This window comes from Oncorhynchus nerka, linkage group LG17 (assembly GCF_034236695.1).
Source record: "Oncorhynchus nerka isolate Pitt River linkage group LG17, Oner_Uvic_2.0, whole genome shotgun sequence".
Classification (NCBI taxonomy): domain Eukaryota; kingdom Metazoa; phylum Chordata; class Actinopteri; order Salmoniformes; family Salmonidae; genus Oncorhynchus; species Oncorhynchus nerka.
This window is the reverse complement of record NC_088412.1, coordinates 48878232-48895167: the sequence shown is the minus strand read 5'-3', so window position 1 is coordinate 48895167 and position 16936 is coordinate 48878232. Positions and strand designations below refer to the sequence as shown.

General features: G+C 45.6%; 1 protein-coding gene across 1 annotated transcript in view; it reads right to left on the bottom strand.

Annotated features, from left to right (window-relative positions):
• The window catches only part of LOC115145412 (collagen alpha-1(XXIV) chain-like), a 213867-nt gene that overhangs the window by 53150 nt on the left and 143781 nt on the right, over positions 1 to 16936 (bottom strand). Inside the window, exons 28-29 of the mRNA XM_065002804.1 lie at positions 16311 to 16364; positions 2885 to 2929 (exon numbers count right to left, since the gene is read on the bottom strand). Coding sequence (XP_064858876.1) covers positions 2885 to 2929; positions 16311 to 16364 — 99 coding nt within the window. The remainder of the gene's footprint in view (positions 1 to 2884; positions 2930 to 16310; positions 16365 to 16936) is intronic.

The window sequence follows — 16936 nt, the reverse complement described above, 5'->3', positions numbered from 1 at the left end:
TGGATCTGATCAGACTAGAGAGGAAAACATACAGACCAGTAAGTCATGCAGAAAAAAAGGAGGGGGGGGGGTTATAATATTCCAGGAATGGAGCCATCCCCGTTGAGAAGTTGGGAAGGGACAAGCCAATAAACTTGACTCCTGAACCTGATCCATCCTGAACACAAACACCGGGGAACAGTTTCTGTCACAACTGGGGAAAGAAGCTATTGACTGTGGCTTTCAGTGGCGTGTCGACAGTATAAAGTCATTCAAAAGGGTATCAAAGGTTTTACTATCGGATCTGAAATATTATGTCGCTGATTTCATCTGTGATCAGTGTGATATTCTACACACATCGCTTGGCCATTGTGGTTACAAAGTTGCACGATGTTAGAGACAAACGACACAGAGCGCAGCCATCTCAGCGTCGGTGTCATATTCCTTTGTCCCCAAAATAAATTCCACATCGTTCAGAACAACACTTACAAATTCCACTTACACTTAGTATAGAAGTGCAACGTCAGGACGTTAAATTTGGGGCTATGACATAACTCTCTCTGTAGTACTGTAACTCTTCCACGTGAGGTGCCAGTAAGGGACCTCTACTATTTACATCCCCTGTTGTAACGGTAAGTGTAAAGCATTACTCAAAATCCCCTAATAACATAATAACCAAATTAAATATGTCTGTACAACAGCACAAAACAAAGAGATTTTTTTTTTAAAGAAAGAAAGGGGAATGGTCATTTTCAGAACTCTTACAAAGGCCCTGAGAGAGAGAGTGCTGAAAACATTGTAAATCACAAGAGTCAACATAAGACGGGAATATATTTAATTAAAAGTGTAAATCAAAGCTTTGTTTGCACAAATGTTCCTAAAATGTGTCAGAGAGGACTGAAAAGAACATCTAGCTTGTTGATCTAAGCATGGTAGAGGTTAAGGAAACCATTTGTCAATGGTTTCCAATTCATAAATATTTTATTCAACCGCAGTTTAGTTTTAATGAAAATTGATAGAGAGATATATAGTGTATGACAAAGCAGATGACTTCAGTACAGTACCACACTTGCAGTCTCACTGTCCCTCAAATATGTATTTTGCAACACTGAACACAAGATGGCACTGTGGCTCTAGAGGTCACCGGGGAGAATACAGAGCTCCTCTACGCTGCCTGTCAGATCTATGTTTACTTTAGTCGTTTCCTGACGGCAGTAGACATACTGTTAGATACTGGAGAAAACATACTGTTGGATGGAAAATCTTTCCTTGTAGTTTTAAAGACTTTTAATATTGAGGATTAGAGTTGTAAGAGCGCCAAACTCTGCTCAACGGAACGGAACCCGCACCCCCCGATCTAAAACCCCACTCTTCTGTACATCAATGTACATTAGAGATGGTTCATGGGGACTTCGTGGGCTCACCATGTCATAACAGTGGGGATTTCCAGTTGCATTATTGTGAGGAAAAATGACCTGTTTTAACACCCACGGTAACTACACCCATTCCCCCTGACACACACAAACTGATCCGTGTTCATAGACCTCGCTTTATACAAAAGATGGCATTTAGACACTGAGCAGGACAGGTCGCTGCTAGTGTGTGTGTGTGTGTGTGTGTGTGTGTGCGCAGCGGCGCATCAGTTAAAAACAATTACAAACATCGCTTGTCAAGTCGTACACCAAAGCGTGAGTTAAGAGAGCTGGAAAAGAGGTCTTTTATCAAACTAAATGAACCGGCCAAGAATCTGTGAATGGATCCAAGATTCATTGAGCAGCAGGTTCTAGTCGGCATTATTATTTCATGCATTCTTTATTTAACCAGGCAAGTCAGTTAAGAACAAAATTCTTCTTTACAATGACGGCCTACAACGGCCAAACCCGGACGACGCTGGGCCAGTTGTCTGCCGCCCTGTGGGACGCCCAATCACGGCCGGTTTGTGATACAGCTTGGATTGCAACCAGGGTGTCTGTAGTGACGCCTCAAGCACTGAGATGCAGTGCCTTAGACCGCTGAACCAGGGTGTCTGTAGTGACGCCTCTAGCACTGAGATGCAGTGCCTTAGACCGCTGAACCAGGGTGTCTGTAGTGACGCCTCTAGCACTGAGATGCAGTGCCTTAGACCGCTGAACCAGGGTGTCTGTAGTGACGCCTCTAGCACTGAGATGCAGCGCCTTAGACCGCTGCGCCACTCGGGAGCACAACATTGAGAATCATCACCTCTGGCCACACAGATATAAAGAAAGACACAGAGAGAAATGTGTGTGGGGACTGGGCTGACAGCAGCCAACACCAACATTTATGTGAAGCTCACTGTTAATACGAAGTCCTTTTTGTATGCGTGTTTCTTTAATTAATTTCCCTTCAGTGGGGAACTGCTATATAGTTCAGCGATTATATTACAACTCTGCAATCCATCATTAACTAAGCACAAATGCAGATCTTTCACCTCGTTGCAAAGACCGTTTGTACATTAAAACATCTCAGTCTCCGTTTACCAGGGACACATGAGAGTAGAAGCACACCGCAGCCAGGCAGGCCTGAAGGTCTGGGCACTACGGGACAGTCTGTCACATGTGCCTGCACGCACACACACGAAAGAGCCCACATGCACACACACACACGCGCGCGCGCACACCCTTTAATTTATCCCTTTGAATTTCGGTTGTTTTAATCAATCAAATGTGTCTTTCACACACACCTTGTTGTTTCAGTGCACCTTTTTAATGATATTATATTACAGGTAGGAAGCTGTAGTGGACATTCTTTATAGGACTTTTATTATCTCATGTAGCTGTGGTGTTGTTGTACACAGTGATAGGTATCTTTACCTTATAGAACCTTTCAATCAAACCCGTCAAAGGAACCGGAGATACTACAGGTGAATGTAATGCAAGGTACTCACAGGTTTCCCCGGTAGACCTCTCTCCCCTGGACCGCCAGCTTTCCCCTGCAAGAGGAAAAGGTATGGAATAGATGGGTCAGGGACGATAATTGCATGATGAATGTACCAGTACCATCCCTAGTGGACTAAATGCACCTGTTGGTATTATGTAAGTCTTATGGATGTCTTCCATTGTTCCAGGATATCCACAACTGGGGCGGCAGGGTAGCCTAGTGGTTAGAGTGTAGAGGCGGCAGGGTAGCCTAGTGGTTAGAGTGTTGGACTAATAAGCAGAAGGTTGCAAGTCAAGCCCCCGTGCTGACAAGGTACAAATCTGTCGTTCTGCCCCTGAACAGGCAGTTAACCCACTGTTCCTAGGCTGTCATTGAAAATAAGAATTTGTTCTTAACTGACTTGCCTAGTTAAATAAAGGTAAAATAAAAACTTAGTGGAGCTACTATAGTTCACCTATTAACATTACTGCTCCTAACTGAACTGTCCTCTGTTAAAGGAAGGTATTAAAGCTAGATTAGAGGAAATGCTTTATTGTCCAACTTTCAACAGAAATGTATCCTTTTGCGGTCATAAGAGATAGGACATCAAGGAGTCAGCGATGTTGCACTGGACCGTTATGTTAGGAACCATGACACTCATCGAGATTCATCCAAGTACCTCCCCTGACTCTCCATCCGAGCTTTGGGTCTGCCGTTTTAGCCAATGGCTCTACCCAATATACAGGATGTGTTTTTAATGAAACCCCCCAACCTAATTGGAGACTATTGACACTAGCAAATATAAAGCCAGGGGTTGGGCGTTTTATGTCTTTAGTTCAGGTCTCATCCCTGTGAGCTGGAGGAGGTTGTTTATTTGACGGTAACGCGACACAGCTTTCAGAAGAATGGCACACGCCGTAAATAAAAACTGGAAAGTCTAACGATCTCCCACACAGATCTTAACGGCACGCTCAACCTTCGCTCATGGCGTCCCATGGGTAACCTTTCTATTCAAACGGAGGCATGACATACGTTTAGTATATTGGGGGGGTTCAACGGCACCTACACAAATGGGCCAGCACATTTTTCCCTATTTGTCTGCCTCTTTACTCCAGTGTGCTAACATGGCTAACTATCTTGGAAAATATTTGTAATGTTGTACTTATTGTTAACTTATTGTACTTATAGCCCAACAGACTCCCATTTACTCCTTGGAGGAGAGCGCTCCTTGTCCCGGAATCGCCCAGAATGCACCGCGCAGCCCATTGACGTACAGTAGCACGGGCAACGTTTCCCCATCTCCTCAAAAGTATATCTGCCGTTGCGAATGTCAGACTCATCCATTTGTAGGTTGAACATGGTGAGATGGTGAGTGATGTAGTTTCACAGCTAACTTCGTTAAATGCTGATATTGTGTTTAGTGTAGTGTTTAGTTGATTTCACAGCTAACTAACATGCTGATATTGTCTTTGGTGTTATTGTGTGTAGTAGTGTTTAGTTGATTTCACAGCTTAAATGCTGATATTGTCCTTGGTATTATTGTGTGTAGTAGTGTTTAGTTGATTTCACAGCTAACTAGCTGTGTTACATGCTGATATTGTCTTTGGTGTTATTGTGTGTAGTAGTGTTTAGTTGATTTCACAGCTAACTAGCTACGTTACATGCTGATATTGTCCTTGGTGTTATTGTGTGTAGTAGTGTTTAGTTGATTTCACAGCTAACTAGCTGTGTTACATGCTGATATTGTCCTTGGTGTTATTGTGTGTAGTAGTGTTTGCTAACCAGCTGACCATTGCATTGTGGATTTTTGTGGTCGACTTGAGCCGCAACAGATTTCCACAACAATTTTCCATGTTGCTACCAACCTCACTACAACGCCAAAATGAAACATTTATTCACAAAAAAACAGTGTTCTTCAGTGTTATTTAACACCGTAAATTAAAGGAATGAGTGGTTTTGGGTGAATTTTCCCTTTAACAGTGGGGTCTGTTCTGTAGAATGATTTCAGGAGCAGGGGTGACAGGAAGTAGCCGTGCCTCATTCTGGCCTGTCATTAGTCAGGTGAACCAGAAAGGACTTGCTGTTGAGATTCAATTATTTTTAGTGGTCTCCTGGAGCCTTTTCCATGTGCACTCTAGTCAGTATGAGGACAGAGGCATCTGCAGAAACATGCTCGGTGACACACAGGAACAAACTAGCGCACACACACACACACACACACACACACACACACACACACACACACACACACACACGTTGCTGATGTTTAATAGAAATCAGACAAGTTGTTGAGGCCTGTGCTAGGTCTGGGGACAAGACATTGTGGCAGAAAGTAAAAGCTTCCACTCCTTCAAGTCAGACAGGTGACCCCCCCCAAAATAATTCAGAGTACTCACAATGAACCCAGGCTCCCCTTTCTTTCCTCCTTCACCCAGCTCTCCCTGCAAAGGAGAGGGGGAGAGACATCGAGAGGGAGACAGAGCGATAGAAAGAAAGAGAGAGACATCTCAGTGAGGCAGCAATAAGATACTTTTAATCAGGTCAAAGTGCACAGAACAAGGTTTTCAGGTTAAATGAGGACATACATTATATTATTCTTTGGAGTGTTTACCTTGATGCCCTCAGGACCTGGTTCCCCAAGTGGACCCTCTGCACCCCTCGGACCCTATGACACGGAAACACAGCTGCTTAGCCATGTCTGTGTATGTGTGTGTGTGTGTCGGGTCTCTATTACATTTACATTTACATTTAAGTCATTTAGCAGACGCTCTTATCCAGAGCGACTTACAAATTGGTGCGTTCACCTTAAGACATCCAGTGGAACAGCCACTTTACAATAGTGCATCTAAATCTTTTAAGGGGGGGGGGGGTGAGAAGGATTACTTTATCCTATCCTAGGTATTCCTGAAAGAGGTGGGGTTTCAGGTGTCTCCGGAAGGTGGTGATTGACTCCGCTGTCCTGGCGTCGTGAGGGAGTTTGTTCCACCAATGGGGGGCCAGAGCAGCGAACAGTTTTGACTGGGCTGCGCGGGAACTGTACTTCCTCAGTGGTAGGGAGGCGAGCAGGCCAGAGGTGGATGAACGCAGTGCCCTTGTTTGGGTGTAGGGCCTGATCAGAGCCTGGAGGTACTGAGGTGGCGTTCCCCTCACAGCTCCGTAGGCAAGCACCATGGTCTTGTAGCGGATGCGAGCTTCAACTGGAAGCCAGTGGAGAGAGCGGAGGAGCGGGGTGACGTGAGAGAACTTGGGAAGGTTGAACACCAGACGGGCTGCGGCGTTCTGGATGAGTTGTAGGGGTTTAATGGCACAGGCAGGGAGCCCAGCCAACAGCGAGTTGCAGTAATCCAGACGGGAGATGACAAGTGCCTGGATTAGGACCTGCGCTGCTTCCTGTGTGAGGCAGGGTCGTACTCTGCGGATGTTGTAGAGCATGAACCTACAAGAACGGGCCACTGCCTTGATGTTAGTTGAGAACGACAGGGTGTTGTCCAGGATCACGCCAAGGTTCTTAGCGCTCTGGGAGGGGGACACAATGGAGTTGTCAACCGTGATGGCGAGATCATGGAATGGGCAGTCCTTCCCCGGGAGGAAGAGCAGCTCCGTCTTCCCGAGGTTCAGCTTGAGGTGGTGATCCGTCATCCACACTGATATGTCTGCCAGACATGCAGAGATGCGATTCGCCACCTGGTCATCAGAAGGGGGAAAGGAGAAGATTAATTGTGTGTCGTCTGCATAGCAATGATAGGAGAGACCATGTGAGGTTATGACAGAGCCAAGTGACTTGGTGTATAGCGAGAATAGGAGAGGGCCTAGAACAGAGTCCTGGGGGACGCCAGTGGTGAGAGCGCGTGGTGAGGAGACAGATTCTCGCCACGCCACCTGGTAGGAGCGACCTGTCAGGTAGGACGCAATCCAAGCGTGGGCCGCGCCGGAGATGCCCAACTCGGAGAGGGTGGAGAGGAGGATCTGATGGTTCACAGTATCGAAGGCAGCCGATAGGTCTAGAAGGATGAGAGCAGAGGAGAGAGAGTTAGCTTTAGCAGTGCGGAGGGCCTCCGTGATACAGAGAAGAGCAGTCTCAGTTGAATGACTAGTCTTGAAACCTGACTGATTTGGATCAAGAAGGTCATTCTGAGAGAGATAGCGGGAGAGCTGGCCAAGGACGGCACGTTCAAGAGTTTTGGAGAGAAAAGAAAGAAGGGATACTGGTCTGTAGTTGTTGACATCGGAGGGATCGAGTGTAGGTTTTTTCTTCGCTCTCTTGAAGACAGAAGGGACGTAGCCAGCGGTCAGGGATGAGTTGATGAGCGAGGTGAGGTAAGGGAGAAGGTCTCCGGAAATGGTCTGGAGAAGAGAGGAGGGAATAGGGTCAAGCGGGCAGGTTGTTGGGCGGCCGGCCGTCACAAGACGCGAGATTTCATCTGGAGACAGAGGGGAGAAAGAGGTCAGAGCACAGGGTAGGGCAGTGTGAGCAGAACCAGCGGTGTCGTTTGACTTAGCAAACGAGGATCGGATGTCGTCGACCTTCTTTTCAAAATGGTTGACGAAGTCATCTGCAGAGAGGGAGGAGGGGGGAAGGATTCAGGAGGGAGGAGAAGGTGGCAAAGAGCTTCCTAGGGTTAGAGGCAGATGCTTGGAATTTAGAGTGGTAGAAAGTGGCTTTAGCAGCAGAGACAGAAGAGGAAAATGTAGAGAGGAGGGAGTGAAAGGATGCCAGGTCCGCAGGGAGGCGAGTTTTCCTCCATTTCCGCTCGGCTGCCCGGAGCCCTGTTCTGGGAGCTCGCAATGAGTCGTCGAGCCACGGAGCAGGAGGGGAGGACCGAGCCGGCCTGGAGGATAGGGGACATAGAGAATCAAGGGATGCAGAAAGGGAGGAGAGGAGGGTTGAGGAGGCAGAATCAGGAGATAGGTTGGAGAAGGTTTGAGCAGAGGGAAGAGATGATAGGATGGAAGAGGAGAGAGTAGCGGGGGAGAGAGAGCGAAGATTGGGACGGCGCGATACCATCCGAGTAGGGGCAGTGTGGGAAGTGTTGGATGAGAGCAAGAGGGAAAAGGATACAAGGTAGTGGTCGGAGACTTGGAGGAGTTGCAGTGAGGTTAGTGGAAGAACAGCATCTAGTAAAGATGAGGTCGAGCGTATTGCCTGCCTTGTGAGTAGAGGGGGAAGGTGAGAGGGTGAGGTCAAAAGAGGAGAGGAGTGGAAAGAAGGAGGCAGAGAGGAATGAGTCAAAGGTAGACGTGGGGAGGTTAAAGTCGCCCAGAACTGTGAGAGGTGAGCCGTCCTCAGGAAAGGAGCTTATCAAGGCATCAAGCTCATTGATGAACTCTCCGAGGGAACCTGGAGGCGATAAATGATAAGGATGTTAAGCTTGAAAGGGCTGGTAACTGTGACAGCATGGAATTCAAAGGAGGCGATAGACAGATGGGTAAGGGGAGAAAGAGAGAATGACCACTTGGGAGAGATGAGGATCCCGGTGCCACCACCCCGCTGACCAGAAGCTCTCGGGGTGTGCGAGAACACGTGGGCGGACGAAGAGAGAGCAGTAGGAGTAGCAGTGTTATCTGTGGTGATCCATGTTTCCGTCAGTGCCAAGAAGTCGAGGGACTGGAGGGAGGCATAGGCTGAGATGAACTCTGCCTTGTTGGCCGCAGATCGGCAGTTCCAGAGGCTACCGGAGACCTGGAACTCCACGTGGGTCGTGCGCGCTGGGACCACCAGATTAGAGTGGCCGCGGCCACGCGGTGTGGAGCGTTTGTATGGTCTGTGCAGAGAGGAGAGAACAGGGATAGACAGACACATAGTTGACAGGCTACAGAAGAGGCTACGCTAATGCAAAGGAGATTGGAATGACAAGTGGACTACACGTCTCGAATGTTCAGAAAGTTAAGCTTACGTAGCAGGAATCTTATTGACTAAAATAATTCAAATGATACAGTACTGCTGAAGTAGGCTAGCTGGCAGTGGCTGCGTTGTTGTTGTTCTATCTCTCTATAGTGCTGTTTCTTGTATTATGGTCTCTTGTTTCTTTAGAGGTTTCACTTTGTTGTCCTTTTTCTTCTGTCCTTATTTTGTCTTCCTTTCTTCTGTTAACTAGATATTTTTTTGTTGTTATTATTTGTAAGCTAGCTAGCTTCTTCCAGGAGAGTCCCTAGCAACTGCTTAGCAACAAGTAAACAATTCAGCTAGCAATTCAGCTAGCTAAGATAACTGTACAATTTTATGAAAAATAGTTACTTCTTCAAAAGCCTGTCTTTTTGGTTTGTTCCTTGTTTTGTCTTCTATTGAGTCTTGCAGTTTTCTCTTGATTTTTTCGATGTACTTCACTCTAAAAAAACATTTAAATCTCAATATATACAGGAGCTCATTTTTCAGCAGCTGCTCAATTTAGAACTCCGGAACACAATGACACACTCTATGACACAGAAACAGCTTAGTCCTCTCTGTAACCAAATCTGTTTACTAAACCCCTCAACCATCACATCACACAACGGCACTCGTGTATACAGGCAACACACCCACCCACACACACACTCACAGCTACTTAGTAGTGTACAATATGGGATATGGGGGCGTTGGTGTTGAGAGCAGCATGTGGGAGCAGTGTAGTATGCAGAGTTTCATAGAGACAAAACAGACGGATCACTTAATATCCACAACCTGGGAGTAATCACCTGACACCAAGCACCAAACCCTCTCTGCAGCCCCAGATAGAGGGTGGAGATAGTCATCTTTTAAATAAGACCCCTCCAGGCTGCGTTGATGCTGTGCTCTTCCTGTTCTGTCTGATTGGACTGGTGTGTCCGTTCCTCTTTGTGTCACTCCCTGAGGTTCTAACATTCCTCTCCTGCCTCACAGGTAGGGATTTCCAGCAACCCCAGCTCTCTCTCTCCCCCCCCCCCCCCACTCTGTCCTCAATACATAAAAAGCCACATTCAGTCTTACGAAGTGTGTGTGCTTTATTGGACTGTGCTGCTCTGTCTGCTTATAGTGGACTCTGCTAAGCTACACACGACATTTACCTTGGTTCAGGCCAAAGATACACAGTGGGAAAATAAGTCAAACAGAGTCAAAATATGTGTTTTCTTACTCATAAAACTATTCAACACAGCTATGTGAGTGAGTGGATACATTGTATGGGTCTCCGATGTCCACCTGGCTTTCAAGGCCAAGCAAAATGATAGCAGAGCCACCGCTAGTCGGGCCAAATCAAAAAATCATAAATTTAATAGCAGAATTGGAAATTGTAACTTTTTTTAAACTTGATCCTAAAGCTGTAGGCTACAGTCGGGTGAATGGCTCATTCGGGTTAGTTAACAAGCACTATTGCAAAAGCCTCGTCCAGTCAGTTATATGGCTTAGCACAGAAGCCTCTGTTCCAGTTCACACACACTTATCATTTATACAAAATCTTACTCAAATTCTATCCCAAAGCCAGAGATTGCCGAGAGATATTACACATTGTGAGGTCAATGAGGACAACTGAAAGACACAAAGACAGTAGGTCAAGAGGTAAAATATTATGCGTCAGACTGAATTATTGGTCCCTAGCTATTGTCTGTCTGCAGGTAATAGTTTATAGTACTACTGTAGTTCATAGTCCACATATCCAGTTAACTGCCAAAATAAAGGAAACACTTACAGGGCTGGCCTTGGCATAAGCAACATAAGTGGTTGCTTAGGGCCTCCGGCCCCTAAGGGCCCCCCTGACCATTTTTTTTAGGAACTCAGTTGCGGTATCAACTGACTTTTGAGAGTCAGAATAGTAGAATACACTAGGTGCATGTCTGATACAATTCTTTATATTGGTAAATTAATCTAGCCAGCTATCTACATTTAGCAATAATGGTTACTGAGCGGGAACAAAAGGCACGTGCCCTGACCACCAGGGGGCTCCCATTGATTTTGTTAGTCACGCTCACTCAGATATCATATTAGCAAGGCATAAGTCATTGCAAAATGTGTAGAATTGAATCAAATAAGTTACACAATTTTAAGATTTTCCCTCCAACCAAATCTTGCTTATGGGCCTCAAACGGCTAGGGGCGGCTCTGGAGGGATAAAGTATTTTATAATATGGTTCCAGAGTTGATTAAGCAATTAACATCCCATCATGCTTAGGGTCAAGTATAAAATGTCCAGTTGCCCATTATTGTGGTTACCATGGCTAGAAGAAGAGATCTCAGTGTGTGTGTGTGTGTGTGTGTGTGTGTGTGTGTGTGTGTGTGTGTGTGCGTGAGTGTCTCAGTCATCAGACCTCAACCCAATTTAACACTTATGGGAGATTCTGGAGCTGGGTCTGAGACAGCGTTTTCCACCACCATCAACAAAACACCAAATGATGGAATTTCTTGTGGAAGAATGGTGCCGTAACCCTCCAATAGAGTTCCAGACACCTGTAGAATCTACGCCAAGGCGCATTGAAGCTGTTCTGGCGTCTCGTGGTGCCCCAACGCCCTATTAAGACACTTTATGTTGCGTGGCTTCCTTTATTTTGTCAGTTACATGTAGTTACTACTGGGTCATATCTACTATTTGACTGCAGGTAATAGCTTGTATAGTTATGTAAGATCATCAAACGGAGCAATAAAAAATACATTCCTGAGACCAAGCGTGCCGTCTTCCCAGACTGAATCGCTCTCAGGGATAATAAATCAGAGAGAAAGAGATACGAGGGGTGAAAGTAAAATATTCCTGTTGGCGTTTCCTTTATTTTGGCAGTTACCTGTAGTCTAGGAACAGACAGAGATCCTCTGTATGCTCCCAGGCTGTAGTTACTACTGGGTCACATACTATTCCTAGAATGTCTCTTTGTCCTACCGTACACTGTGACATAATGCATTGTAAACTTAACATTGTATCACACAGACTTTATGTCTTTATAGCTCGGAGGGTAAGAGAAGGCCATAAGTAGGGTTAAGATAACAACTGTGAGATTGGCCCCGTGGCGGCGTAGACCGGCAACGACCTGAGCCGTTTCGCTTTGCTGCTGTACAGTACTTTAGCCTGTAGTACACGAGCGATAAACACTGGAGTATACAGTCATGTATGTTTATATCAGAACAGATGTTCCCGAAATACCATTCAAATCATTACCAACACTATGCTTTCCTCAGGGTAGCCTAGTGGTTAGAGCATTGGACTAGTAACCGAAAGGTTGCAAGTTCAAATCCCCAAGCTGACAAGGTACAAAATCTGTCGTTCTGCCCCTGAACAGGCAGTTAACCCACTGTTCCTAGGCCATCATTACCAACACTACGCTTTCCTCATTTACTGTAACGAAACACTCTGGTGTTCTGTTCTACAAGTTCTGTGGTGATCTAGATGTAGCGTGTGTTGTGATTCAGCAGAAAGATCAGATATGTCTATTAGCCACGTCTGTTTAGGAAAGGTGATTGAGGAGAACTATAGTATGGCCTAACAAAACAAGAAATGCTACCAACAGCATGGCGACGCAAGTGTGGTTTATAGTAAACACTGAGCATACAGTCAATGGGATGTGTGTGTGTCAGCAGAGAAACATTTGTGGGAATCATAGCCTATGTAAGGAATGTTTGTACCAAGCTCACATTAGCACAATGTGGGCAAAATGCGGGCTCAAATATTTGCCCCAAGCTTGTTTGTTCATTCGCTCCACGTTGGCCCCCAAGGCATTTGCCCAGAGTGGCCAGCCCATATCTGGTGAGGGCAGCCCTCACATTGCCTGAAATAAGCCCTTCATTTCCTAGCAAACATGCCCACATTGGCACGGTGTGAGCCAAACGCAGGCTAAAATATTTGCCCCATTTAGGCTTTCCACATTGAGCAGATGAGCCTTATTTAATAGGAATTGATTTATCTATAATGTATTTATTACAATTTAATGTGATGCGCATTATTATTATTATTATTATTATTATTATTATTATTATTATCTTGCCCAATTAGCGGGAGGGATTGGACAACTTCTTGTCGCGGTAGGTGCTCAAGTTCAGTACAGCTGTCAGTCAAACCCACACAGCGCTGTGAAGCGCAGAGGCAGAGCTCTGACGTCATGTAAAGCATGTTATTGTAAAGCCACAACGTTCCAATTTATCAGTGCCCATATCTGCCATTGAGTGCAAAGGGCTACAGTTCTCATATGTCACATGCACTTATTTAAGTATTTTTAAAGACTTAATAATTGGCGGTGTACAAAATCATAACAAATTTTAACATCCCGCAAACAGAACACTTCAACTGGAACGACACTCTCGGTAGGTTGCACAAAAGAACTGGCAGCATTGCGGGTTAAGAGTGTTTTGCCAGTAACCGAAAGCCTGCTGGTTTGAATCCCTAAAGCGGACTAAAAATCTGTCGATGTGCCCTTGAGCAAAGCAATTAACCCTAATTGCTCCTGTAAGTCTACCTGGATAAGAGTGTATGCTAAATAGTAAAAATGCAAACCATGACCACAAATATTCTATTCTGCCTCAAACTGGGTGGTGTGGGTTAGCCTGTGTTGGGCGTGGTATAGGCTGTCAGGGGTTCTCTAACTTTCTGGCACCGGGAACCCTTTTGTAATAGCAAATTCATCGGGGACCCCCTCAGCAAAGGTTTTAAAGGCCCACTTCTTGGCACCGGATAGAACATTTAGCCGAGGAATGGGCCTGGAGAACTGTAACCACTCTTAAATGTATAGACGGCTATGGATGCAGGGACTGATATAAAAATGATCGTTTTACTAATGTTTTGAAGCTATACACTGTTTATATTTTGGGCTCTGTTGGGGTACCACAGTTAAAACTCAGAGCTCCTGAGGCATTTCTAAATTATATTCTTCAAGAATCAATAGGTAAAAAATGGACGCAGCAACTAATGATTCTAGCTTTAAATTACAGTGCATTTATGTTAAAAAAATATATAATCATTGGGGATCACAAGAATTATTACATTGTAAAATGTATAATTGGTGGAGCACTGTGGATACCAATATTCCTGTGAGCTTCCCAAGGCCAGGTTGCCCTTTGCAGATGAATAATATTACATTACATTAATAATATTACATTGTATTGTATCTTATTTTATTATAACCTCTAAACTTATTCCACGGATCGCTTGGCCTAAATTAGTTTAATCTGTTGTTTTGAGAAATATTAATTTAATATTTTAATGTAAAATATACACTACTGTTCAAAAGTTTGGGGTCACTTAGAAATGTCCTTGTTTTTGAAAGATAAGCTATTTTTTTGTCCATTAAACTAAAATACAATTGATCAGAAATACAGTGTAGACATTGTTAATGTTGTAAATGAGTATTGTAGCTGGAAACGGCAGATATCTACGCAGGTGTACAGAGGCCCATTATCAGCAACCATCACTCCTATGTTCCAATGGCACGTTGTGTTAGCTAATCCAGGTTTATCATTTTAAAAGGCTAATTGATCATAAGAAAAGCCTTTTGCAATTATGTTAGCACAGCTGAAAACTGTGGTCCTGCTTAAAGAAGCAATACAACTGGCCTTCTTTGGACTAGTTGAGTATGTGGCGCATGAGCATTTGTGGGTTCGATTACAGGCTCAAAATGGCCAGAAACAAAACTTTTCTTCTGAAACTCGTCAGTCTATTATTGTTCTGAGAAATGAAGGCTATTCCATGTGAGAAATTGCCAAAAACTAAAGATCTTGTATAACGCTGTGTACTACTCCCTTCACAGAACAGCGCAAACTGGCTCTAACCAGAATAGAAAGAGTGGGAAGCCCCGGTGCACAACTGAGTAAGAGGACAAGTACATTAGAGTGTTTAGTTTGAGAAACAGACACCTCACAAGTCCTCCACTGGCAGCTTCATTAAATAGTACCCGCAAAACACCAGTCTCATCAACAGTGAAGTGGCGACTCCGGGATGCTGGCCTTGCAGAGTTGCAAAGAAAAAGCCATATCTCAGACTGGCCAATAAAAATAAAAGATTAAAGATGGGCCAAAGAACACAGACACTGGACAGAGGAACTCTGCCTAGAAGGCCAGCATCCCGGAGTCGCTTCTTCACTGTTGACGTTGAGTCTCGTGTTTTGTGGGTACTATTTAATGGAAGTCAACCCATGCCCACCTTGCTCCCCGAATACCCATATGGTGCCAATGGGGTCATGTTTGCTGGGTATGGAATGAATAGATCTTGTTCGTGTGCTTCAGGTGAGACAGGAGAAGGAGACGATGAGAGAGCAGGAAAGACTGAGGGATGAAAAATGAAGTGAGAGTGCTAGCGGACCACAGTGAAGGTGAGTGCGTGGTGACTGGGCACTCTGCGTCTCTCGTTAGCATGTCCTCTTTACTTCTCTCTGCTGATCTAAATAGACATTTGGATGGAACACTGCAACCGACTGGACTGGCCCCGACTGGACTGGCCCCGACTGGACTGGCCCCGACTGGACTGACCCCGACTGGACTGGCCCCGACTGGACTGGCCCCGACCGGACTGGCCCCGACTGGACTGGCCCCTGGCAGTGGTGCCAACCCACATTGGCACCGCGGAAGGGCAGAGGCACTTACTCTACTGCCTAGTCACTGAAGCAGAGTGCCCAGTCACCTCACACCCTCGACACAGTAGTCTCAACCAGTGTTTACTAAATCCTGGTCCTCTAGTACCCCAACAGTACACATTTCTACTGTAACCCTGGACAAGCACACCTGATTCAACTTGTCAACTGATCATCAAGCCCTCGATGAGCTGAATGAGGTGTGTTTGTCCAAGGCTACAACAAAAGTGTGTACTGTTGGGGGTACTGGAGGGTTAGGAAACACTGGTCTAAACCATCATCACTTGTGAAAGGATTTACAGTAAATGTAGGAATCTACGAGGGAGACGTCTACAACATCCCACTTTAACAAATCTCTACCCACCGACCAGTACAGACACGATAATCTTCTGTGGAAGTCCCTGCCCACATAGGGTTACAGTATAGTGAAAAGATCTCAGTCAACTGATTTAGAGTCAACAACGGTGATACTACTGCTGATAGACAGGCAGTCTCACACAACAGATCATACGATTCCATTAGCTTTGGTCATGTCAAATATGTCAAGTCCGTGGTTGCTATGTACAGTACTGTATCAGTGTACTGTAAGTGCCATACTCCTTTCAGGCCACAAGATGTCTCACCAGCTCGACATTAACGCCTGAGCCCTGTCATCTCTGGCTCACTTCTTTACGGTGCTCGTAAAACAATTGCCAGCATCTAATAATGTGATCATAGTCCCAGTGAAGAATAAACACACGCTGTTTAAATCACCCTCACCTCTCATCCTCAGATGAACTGTTCTGGGATGAAACGTAACACTGGTGTTTGATGAAGGAAACTCAGGGTTATGGTTTATGGTCGAATCACGGTTAGGCTCCAGTCATCCATCATAGCTTACAACGTTACGGATGACTCATCAGGTAGAACTGAACAGAGTGGTGTAACAGAGTGGATGGGGGAAAAAAACAAGAGCTCTCTTACCCTTCTGCCCTTTGACCCAGGGATCCCAGGTGTACCCCTCTGCCCCCGAGGACCCTGGGATGTAGAGAGGGATGGAAGAGGGAGGCAGGGGGAGAGTGGACAGAGAGAGAGACAGAGAGAGAGATGGGGAGAGTTAGAGAGAGAGAGAGAGAGATGGAGAGAGATGGGGAGAGTTGGAGAGAGAGAGAGATGGGGAGAGTTGGAGAGAGAGAGAGATGGGGAGAGTTGGAGAGAGAGAGAGATGGGGAGAGTTGGAGAGAGAGAGAGATGGGGAGAGTTGGAGAGAGAGAGAGATGGGGAGAGTTGGAGAGAGAGAGAGAGATGGGGAGAGTTGGAGAGAGAGAGAGATGGGGAGAGTTGGAGAGAGAGAGAGATGGGGAGAGTTGGAGAGAGAGAGAGATGGGGAGAGTTAGAGAGAGAGAGAGATGGGGAGAGTTAGAGAGAGAGAGAGATGGGGAGAGTTGGAGAGAGAGAGAGATGGGGAGAGTTAGAGAGAGAGAGATGGGGAGAGTTAGAGAGAGAGAGAGATGGGGAGAGTTGGAGAGAGAGATGGGGAGAGTTGGAGAGAGAGAGAGATGGGGAGAGTTTGAGAGAGAGAGAGATGGGGAGAGTTGGAGAGAGAGATG